At 54.1% G+C, this 9,914-nt stretch overlaps 1 protein-coding gene and 1 long non-coding RNA gene across 2 annotated transcripts; one reads left to right on the forward strand and one right to left on the reverse strand.

Annotated features, from left to right (window-relative positions):
- The first annotated feature begins 1,545 nt into the window (after window positions 1–1,545).
- Window positions 1,546–8,233, forward strand: Tm6sf2 (transmembrane 6 superfamily member 2). The gene is made up of 10 exons (XM_005086149.4): window positions 1,546–1,769; window positions 2,917–3,020; window positions 3,914–4,011; window positions 4,097–4,200; window positions 4,558–4,640; window positions 5,155–5,279; window positions 5,607–5,708; window positions 6,039–6,131; window positions 6,529–6,648; window positions 7,900–8,233. Exons 1-10 carry the CDS (start codon window positions 1,675–1,677, stop codon window positions 8,107–8,109), a joined length of 1,134 nt encoding a protein of 377 aa, XP_005086206.1. The 5' UTR covers window positions 1,546–1,674; the 3' UTR covers window positions 8,110–8,233.
- On the reverse strand, window positions 2,691–5,158 carry LOC121139115. The gene is made up of 2 exons (XR_005875958.1): window positions 4,947–5,158; window positions 2,691–4,837 (listed from the first exon to the last, which is right to left on the reverse strand). It is a non-coding gene; the product is annotated as an uncharacterized LOC121139115 (long non-coding RNA).
- Window positions 8,234–9,914: the final 1,681 nt, after the last annotated feature.

Below are 9,914 nucleotides of genomic sequence, written 5' to 3' on the forward strand. Positions count from 1 at the left end.
GGGGGGCTATCTGGAGGCAGAGACCTGGGAGGGGCTGTCCCATACTAGAAGCTCATGCAAGGGTCTTTGAAAAACCTGATCTACTGCTCACTGCAGAGCCGCAAGAGCTCAGCTGGAGGCCATGATGAACAAATGGCCTCCTAGTATCAGTCCCTTGGGTTCTCCTGAGCCAGTGACAACTGCCATGGGACCTACTGTGGGAATGACACACCAAAGCTTCATGCCCAGGCATGGGTTCACACTTGCCTGTGGTCACTTCAAGAAAGCTCTCGTGCTGTATCCAAGTAGACATGGCTTCCCTTTCAGTGAGAATCCATTATGCCCCTCTCTTCCTCTCAAGACAGGGTTTCTCGGCACAGCCTTGGCTGTCCTGGAACTCACTCTGTAGACGAGGCTGGCCTGGAACTCAGATCCACCTGCCTCTGCCTCCTGAGTGCTGGGATTAAAAGCGTGTGCCGTCACTGCCTGGTACCGTAATGCTCTCCTGATCAACAGGTTGTGGGTGACAATGATATGGAAATACAAGAGGATTAAAAGAGTCACTGTTGCCAGGTGGTGGTGGCTCACACATTGAATCCAGCACTTGAAAGGCAGAGGCAGGAGGATCTCGGAGTTCAAGGCCAGCCTCGTCTACAGACAGAGTTCCAGGGCAACCAGAGAAACTTGCAAAATGTCAAATAGAACACAACTTGATGCTCTAGGTACACCTGTCACAGCTCCTGTGCCCACATGTACACAGACATCTTTAATTCAAAAGGGAGTGTCCCTCTCCATGTTCAGGTCTAAGAAGTCAGAGGTGCAGAGAGGGCACATAGTGGTCCACACCTGTAAGAGCTGTCTGTGCAAGCATGAGGACCCAAGTTCCTATTCCCACTATGCATGAAAAAGTCAGATACTGTTAAAGATGGCGATGGGGAGGATCACTATTTCCTGGCTGCCAGCCTAGCTCCAGGTTTAAAGAAACGCCCTGTCTTCAAAAGAGTAGATCAGGACACCCCACCGACTTGCTCCTCTGATCTTTGCGCTCATACAGACATACAATTCATCTCAGTGTCCTCCCCCAATTCCAAAAGGAAGACCATGCTTGGAGCAGGGCACAAAAGGACCAGGAGTCGGCAGCTGTGAGAGGCCGAGGCGGAGCTAAGGGTAGGGCTATGTGGTCCGAATGAGGCAAAGGCCTTGGCCGCAGCTATGTAGTGGTTGTGCGTGGGGCCTGGGGCCGGCGCTGTGCAGGCGTCGTTACAGTCCTGCAGCCGCTGGGAGCGCGGCCTCAGGAGAGGAGTAACTGTGAAGGGGGCGGAGAGAGGATGGCTATTGTGGACTCAGGTGAAGGGGCGTGGCTACAGGTCAACTGGCCTGGGGGCGGGGCTATAAACTGAGTGGAAGTAAGGGGCGTGGCTACAGCCGTGCGGCCGCTGAAAGTGGGAAAGAGCGTAGCGATCAAAGCCTGTGCAATTGGTGAATGGGCTGAGGGCGGGAACTTATGGGCGGAGACTCATGGGGGCAGGACCTCGCATGGTGTCCAGGAATAGGTGCGCGGTTAAGGGTAGCGGCTTGGCCCCGCACGGGGCGACCTTTGCGCGGGGCAGGTCCCTGGCACCCCGGAGCTCAGACTCGCGGCAGTCGAGGAGCCAATTGTCCCGAAGGCCGCGCCGGGGTTGGGGCGCCGCTGCCATGGACATCCCGCCGCTAGCTGGCAAGACCGCGGCGATGTCGCTCGGCGCCCTGCCTGTGTCCTACGCGCTCAACCACGTCTCGGCGCTCTCACAGTGCGTTTCGTCCGCGAGGACCATCGGGCTAGAGGGAGGATGAGGGGTGGCGGAGCCCGGGAGGGTCGAACTGGGCCTTGAGGACGCCCATGTAAGCAGAAATCCCCATCTCGTCGCCCACAGGCAAGGGGATGCTGTGGTGGGGTTCTGGGAAAAGGTGATGTGGAGCCTTAGTGTTTGGGAGTTTATGGGTATTCCAAAGATGCACCCCGCGCAGGTTCCAAAGTCGCCTAGGGTCAAAGTTTTGTCCCAGATAAAGCCCTACTACTGATCCAGCTCCCCTGACACGCATGCCCTGTTCCATTGCCTCTGTCTCAGTTTGTCCTACATGCTGTGACCACCCCTGTTCCTGTCTTCTATCTCTAGATAGAGCATGGAGGTCCATCAAGCCCCGCACTCAGCAGACCCAAATGATGGGATAGGGAGGGCTGACTCCCTGGGTACCAATACCTGACTCCTGGGAATCTGAGTGAGCCAAGAGCACTCTGGGAGCAGGTTCCTTCCTCTGTCTAGTTTCACTGTAGTCATGGATGAGGATCACAAGTTCTGTGCAGTGTCAAGATTAGGTGTTTGTTTGGCATTGCTGGTGGCGCATGAAATGTTGGCCTGGGTAGTGTAGAACTGGACAATGCCTTGCTGTGTGACACTAGGCAGGTGGAGTCCCCTCTCTGGGTTTTGGTTTGTTTGTCCACTGTGTTAAGGGGAGTCCAGAGACATGGTTTCTGCTCTTTGCAACTAGCTGAGCTGTCTTATCAGGTAGGGTCGATCTGGGCAAGGATAGGGTGAGGCAGATGGAGACATTTGGACTTTAGCTGGGAGGAAGTGGGAGCCTCAAGGAATACTGGAGACTCTCCCCATCAGAGTTGAGCCTGACCACATGAGGGGCGAGCCTTGTTCAATGACTGACCAAGCAAATCCAAGTGAATGTGTCAGCTAATGATGGAATTACTGGAAGTAATAATAGGGACAGGGGAATCAGGGAGGGTTTCCAGGGGAGCAATATAGATGAACCTTGAAGGGTGAGTAGGAGTTTGTCAGGCAGAAGTCCTAAGCGAGAAACCGCTGTTGGGGAAGGCGAGCGTCCTTCCTGAGTAACTCCTCTAGGAGGTCTCATCCACGCATGGCCTCCCTTGGTGTCCCGCCCCAGGCCCTTGTGTATGGTGCTGATGAGTGTACTGGTACTGGGACTGCTCTTCATGGCCATCCACAGCCTGTCTCATGCGGAGATCACCTATGACCCCCTCTATGCTGGTAAGTCATTAGGGGTGGTGGGGAGCGGGGCTGTCCGGGAAAAGGCCTCCACTCTAGACTTGGCACCAACCAAGGACCTCAAGCAGTCTTTGAAGGATGCCCATTAAACTGTGGAACTCAGAGTGCCTGAAACACCATCAGACTGGAAAACTTCAAAAGGCCTCCTCTTTCAGAGTTGGAACTGCAGAGAGAAACAATTATGTCTCCCCCATCAGACTAGGTCCTCCCCAGCACTCTCGTGGCCCAGCCTGACCTTAAACTCCTGATTTCCTGCCTCTGTCATCTGAGTGCTGAGTGCAGTGATATCAAGAGCACCTTGTCAGGCTCAGCCAGAGCAGGGGCTTCCGAGGCCTTGCCTGTGCCGCCTCCTTCATACCTGTAGAATTTCTATTATGGATTGTCTGGGCCTGGAGCCTTGCCAGATCACCTCGCCCTGGACCTGATGTTTCAAGTCCAGTTTTTTGTTTGTTTGTTTGTTTGTTTGTTTTTCCCAGACAGTGTTTCTGTGTAGCTTTCAAACCTATCCTGGAACTCACCCTGTAGACTAGACTGGCCTTGAACTCCCAGAGAGCCACCTACTTCTGCCTCCCGAGTGCTGGGATTAAGGGTATATGCCACCACTGCCCAGCTTCAAGACCAGTTTTAAGTTAAACTAAAAGTTAGGTGTGGTGCTGTGTGCTTGTAATTCCAGTAGTTGGGAAGCTGCAGCAGGAAGACTGCCATTTGTTCAGGGGCAGCCTGTGCTACAGACTCATACCCTGTGTCAAAAGAACAGAACCTGAGGTTGCGCAGGCTCAAACTGCCCTGTGCTGGCTTCGGCCACAGGCACACTGAGCCCTCGTCCTGCCCGTGTCAGCCCTGAGCACCTGCTCAGTCCCACCCACTCTCCCCAGTCTTTGCGACCCTCGCCTTCACTTCGGTGGTGGACCTTATCATTGCACTCCAAGAAGATGGCTACGTGATGGGCTTTACGGATTTCTACACCAGGGAGGTAGGTAGTGGCTACCAAGAGCAGGGCGGCTGGGGGTGGTCCTGGCCCCATCATGCCAGCTCCGGAGCCCCATTTGTGCCCACAGGGTGAGCCCTACCTGCGCACAGCACACGGCATCTTCATCTGCTACTGGGACGGCACTGTGCACTACCTGCTCTATCTGGCCATGGCCGGTGCCATCCGCAAAAGGTGAGGGACACCGGACACTGGGAACCCAGGAGGACGTTATTCCTCAGGCGGGTCCCGGGTCACTGGGGAGCCAGGAGTGTTTGAGAAGGGGTATGGGATGATCACATATGGATGACTAGACGTTTCCAGAGACTGTCAACAGGTGTGGCTAGCTGTAGACCCACATCTGGACCACTGGTACCATTCCCAGTGCTGAGGTGCCATCCTAGCACATACTGAGCATGCTCAGGACCCACATTCCATCTGCAGTTACCATAAATAAATAAAGCCCAAGAGGAACCCAACTGAAAAGCCAAGGCCCTGCAGGGCCTTGGAGTTGGGGGTTAAGCCCACAGCTACCCCTCTATCACTTCCCAGGAAGAGGTACCGGAACCTTGGGCTCTACTGGCTGGGCTCCTTCGCCATGAGCCTCCTGGTGTTCCTCCCGGGAAACATCCTTGGTAAGGACACCCCTCCATGTGTCTGAAGACCCAACAGCCTCATGCTTTGGCCAGCAGCCAAGACTCCCTCCATTCCCTTTCCTCGTGGAAGCGATGGGGAGATGGCATTAATCCTGCTTCCTCTCCAGGCTACCAGTCCGTGATGTCATCGTCTTTCCGCATGCTCTTCACACAGGAAGGGAGTTTTAGGGTGGGTCCTGGGGGCAGAGTGAAAGCTTGTTAAGTAGGTCTTTGGAGGTAGGGGCGGATTCCCAAGTCCCAGTGTTGTTCCCAGTGTCCCAGTAAATGCTAAGCAAGGAGACCTACTGGATGGGAAGCAAAGATTCTCACAAGCGTCAGGTCTGTATTTAGAGTAAACTCAGTCAGGCCAGGGCAAGGAGCATGCTGGGGAGCCACAGAGCATAGGAGAGCTTGAGCAAGAACAGCGTAACTCAGGATGTCCAGGCGGGGCTTCTGCTTGGCCCAGCTGTCATGAGAAATCTCCCTGAGTCACACGCTCTCCCTGTCCTGGAAGGTAAATACAGTTCGGAGATCAGACCTGCCTTCTTCCTCACCATCCTGTACATGCTGGTCCCATGCTGGGCTGGTGTGAGAATCTTCAGCCAGTCCCGTACACCAACCTCCTACACCCCTGACATGGTGAGTGCCCCTCCACACCCCGCTAGTGAATGGCTTTGGACCAAAGGCTTTGTGTGGAGCTAGGCATGGCGGCCCACGCCTATCATACCAGCACTGGGGAGATGAGGCAGTTACATGAGTTCAAGGCCAGCATGGGTTTTTATGGTAAGACTGTCTCAAAACTCCAAGGACTAAAATGTGACTCAACGTGAGGGCTCAGGGGTGGAACCCTTGCTCGACCTCCACAAGCTCAAGAGCGAATGACTGTCTACTTGGGAGAGATAGAGAGGAGCACGTGCTGGACCCCAGGCCTCTCTGGCTAGCTCCGGCTTCCTCTCAATGGGGCAGGTCCAGGAGGAGCAGAAAAAAGGCCTCCTACAGCGCCCAGCTGACCTGATGCTCATCTTGTACCTCGTTCTTGCTGCATTCTTCGCTCTCTTCCGGGGCCTGGTGAGTCCGCCTTGGCTGCCTCCCTCCTTCACCTCCAGTCACCCTCCTCAGCCTTCGCCCAAATTTACTTCCTTATTCATTGCCAAAAGAACAGCCCTTCTCTGATACCCCGGGTAGCTCTTCACCAAGTCCAACCTGAAGGGCTGTTGACAGATGCCTGTTCCCCACAGCCTTTTCTCAGCTCCCTTACCATGAATCCACAACCAAAGGGAGCGAGCTAGGGAGGGCTGAGACGCCCAGGGGGACTGGTGTGGGCTTGGGTTGAGAGCTGGAGTGGGGAGGAATCTTGCAAGAGCCATAAGATGGATGGTGATTATCTGTGTGTCTTAGGTGGTACTTGACTGCCCCACAGACGCCTGTTTCATCTATACTTACCAATATGAGCCATACCTGCGGGACCCAGTGGCCTACCCAAAGTGGCAGGTAAGAGGACACGTGGGAGAAGGCTGTGGCCCTGCCCTTCTCTGAAGCTGCTGCCTGAAGTCCACGCCAGCCAGGCAGATGCACACGTAGGCTTCGGGTGTGGCATGATCCAGGTGTTCAACATGTGTCTTGGCTGTGCTGTCTCAGTAAGGCTCTCTTGCCATGCCCCAGAAGCACACTGGGGTTTCATTCACCCCTGTGCAAACCCTGGGATTTAAGGACATGCTTCATTGAGGCTCTGATTAGCCCAGCCTGAATCGCATGCCCTGTCAATCGTATCAGCATTGGAAATAGGGTGTTCCAATTTGCCAGGTCAGAGTCCTGCACCATCTCGGCAGGAGCCCCACAGAGACCCCAGCCTGTGTCCTGCGTTCTCACAGCCTGTGGTTTCCCCTAGATGCTGATGTATTTGTTCTATGCTCTGCCTTTCTACTGCCTGGCTACCTATGCCCTCACCTTCCCTGGCTGCTCCTGGCTGCCGGACTGGGCCTTGGTGTTCGCCGGAGCCATTGGGCAGGTAAGGGGTGGGGTAGTGATGATGGACGCCAGGCCCAGTGATTCAGAATTCCCTAACCTGAAGGAGATGGCTGGATGCACATGACCCCTAGTCCACAGGTAGCTCCAAGTCCCCTAGTCAGAGCTAGAAAGAACCATGTTGGGTTATGGCTCCGTGGTACAGTGCTTGTCCAGCATGTGCAAGCGCATGCCTTCATTCCCCAGCACTGGAAACACACAACCGAATGAGTGGGCGTTGGTGGCGCACACCTTTAACCCCGGCGCTTGGGAGGCAGAGGCAGGAGGATCTCTGTGAGTTCTAGGTCAGCCTGGTCTACAAAGCCAGTGCTGTTAAACAGAGAAACCCTGATTTGAAAAACCAAACGAGGCCGGGCGTTGGTGGCGCATGCCTTTAATCCCAGCACTCGGGAGGCAGAGGCAGGCAGATCTCTGTGAGTTCGAGACCAGCCTGGTCTACAGAGCGAGTTCCAGGACAGCCTCCAAAACAATACAGAGAAACCCTGTCTCGAAAAACCAAAAAAAAAAAAAAACAAACAAAAAAACAAAAGAAAAAAGAAAAACCAAACGAAAAACTGAGGCTGGAGAGATGGCTCAGAGTTTAAGAACACTGGCTGCTCTTCCAGAGGTCCTGAGTTCAATTCCCAGCACCCACATGGTGGCTCACAGCCATCTGCAATGAAATCTGGTGTCCTCTTCTGGCCTGCAGGCAAATATGCAAACAGAACACTGTATATGTAATAAAAATAAGTAAATAAGTTAAAAAAACAACAAAAAATACCACAAAACTAACAGACAGAACCTGGAAGGAAGCGGGGGAAGGGGCTAAGAAGGGTTGCAGAGTGGGAAGATTTCCTATGAAGCGAAGGGCATCCGTGGACAGAAACAGCGTAGGAAGGCAGGGAAGAGGACATCAAGGGACAGAGATGAAAACAAGCTGGATGCTGGAGACTGAACTCTGGGCTCTGGGCATGGAGGGGAGGCGGGGAGCAATGGGAGTGCTTGAGCACTGGAGGGGCCACAGCTATTTCTGGGGCTTTGGTAGGAAGAGAAAAAGCCTAGATTCAGTCCAGGCAGGGGGACCCCGAAGTCTCTGCAAGTCCGTAACACTTTGAGGAGAAAGGATGGGATCCAGGTTGGAGGCAGGGATGTTCAATGCTACACAGTTGTTTAGGGAAGGAAGACATGGCGGTGGGGCAGTGGGCATTGCCTGAGGGCTCCGCCTGACCTGCCACCCTCCCTGTGTCCTTGCCAGGCGCAGTTCTCACACATGGGTGCCTCCATGCACCTGCGCACACCCTTCACTTACCGCGTGCCCGAGGACGCCTGGACGGCCTTCTTCCTGAGCAACATGCTGTTTGCACTGGGTCCGCACCTGCTAGCTTTCCGCTGCCTCTGGAGGCCTGCCTTCTTCTTGCAGGCGCCGCCCTCGGCTTCTGAGAGCCAAGGCAAGAAGCAGCAGTGAGCATGCGCAGGAAACCCACGACAAGATGTTCTTGCTATGTCACTAAAGTCTAGAAGGACCCTAATGCCCTCCCCTGGATTTTACCCCCCCATCCCTTTAATAAAAGCATTTTTGATGTCTAGGACATCACTGTCTGAGTGTTTCGGGGAGCTGGAGCAAGGGGTCATCCTCTTGTACCCATGAGGGAAGGGTGGGGTGCTCACAGCCATTGTGGCTGCCCGGAGTCAGAGGGGCCAGGACACTCACAGTCAGCCTCTCAGTGGAATGCACAACTCCATGTCCCCTGACACTCAGAAGGATTGAGGTCACACTGGGGAGGCTCCGGCACCACAGGGGCTGTGGATGCCACCGTTGGTAAAGTGCTCTTGGAGCTGGAACCAATAAGGGCCCTGGGTGCACTACATTATTGGGTGTGGCGGGCACACCTGCCATCCTAGCACCGGGAGGTAGAGGCAGGAGGGTCAGGAGCACAGGATCATCCGTGGGCACAAAGCAAGCTGGAAAGCAGCCTGGACTACACTCTCAGTCTGCACACATAAAAGGGTCGGGGCAATGTGTCAGTCAGCGAAGTACGTAAGAACTCTATTCCAAATCCCCAATACCCTCATAGAAGCCACGGCTGTGGCGGCCATATAAGGGACTGGCCAACACTGGGATAAGGGAGTGAAGGAAGACTCTCCAGAGCTCACTGGCCAGCCAGCTCCAGGTTCAGTGAGATACCTTGCTCCAAATCAGGTAGAAGCTGGGGGTGGTGGCACACGCCGTTAGTCCCAGCACTTAGGAGGCAGAGGCAGGCAGGTCTCTGTGAGTTCCAGACCAGTCTGGTTTATACAGGGAGCTCCAGGCCAGTCAGGGTTGTTTCAAACACACAAATAAAAGGCTGAGGGTGAGGAAGACAGGTACCCAGGCACATCTGAATTAGGGACGGGGCTCACTTTCCAGGACAACTGAGGCTAGCTAGGCAACAAATGATTGGAAAGGGTTCTCAATTTCCTGTTCTTTAGTCTAGAAACTGGGTGAAGAGGGGAGCTTAGGAGTGACTGGGGCCCAGTAGTCTCTGGCCAGGTTTCTGGTGAAAACCCAGTCATTGCCTGGAGACCCACCCAGGCTGAGAGGTCTCCCAGAGTAACACAGCCAGCGAGGACAAGATCTTGGACCTGTTCCTCGGAGTCCCTGTGCTGGAATATGATTTATGAGAACATTCACAGCTCTAGTGTCTGCTGGAGCCCAAGTTTCCAGAATGGCTACCCAGTGAGCAGATGGACAACAGGCTGGCAGGCAGAACTTCCTCCTTCCTCCTCCTCCTCCTCCTCTTTTTTTTTTTTTTTTTTTGAGGCAGGGTTTCTCTGTGGCTTTGGAGTCTGTCCTGGAACTAGCTATTGTAGACCAGGGTGGTCTCAAACTCAGAGATCCGCCTGCCTTTGTCTCCCGAGTGCTGGGATTAAAGGCCTGCGCCATCACCACCTGGCCAGGAAAAACCTCTTAACGAAGCCACTGCTCCTGCCAGTGCACGGAAGACCTAAGTTTATCAGCTTACTCCATTCTATCATTTCAGAAAACTGATACAGGGTCTGGATATGGAGCCCAGGCTAGTCTCCTGCCTCAGCATCCTAAGTGCTGGGAACACAGCCTGTGCCACCATGCCTGGCTCTCCCATGTGTTTGTTTGTTCTGTGTTTTGAGGTCTTTGTGTAGCTCTGACTGTCCTGGAACTCACTCTGTATATGATAAGGTCTTACGTAGCCCAAGCCTTAAATTCCCAATGTAGTGTAAGGTAACTTCTCCCCAAATTTGATTTTTTGAAAC

This window comes from Mesocricetus auratus, unplaced genomic scaffold, assembly GCF_017639785.1.
Source record: "Mesocricetus auratus isolate SY011 unplaced genomic scaffold, BCM_Maur_2.0 Super-Scaffold_6731, whole genome shotgun sequence".
Lineage (NCBI taxonomy): Eukaryota > Metazoa > Chordata > Mammalia > Rodentia > Cricetidae > Mesocricetus > Mesocricetus auratus.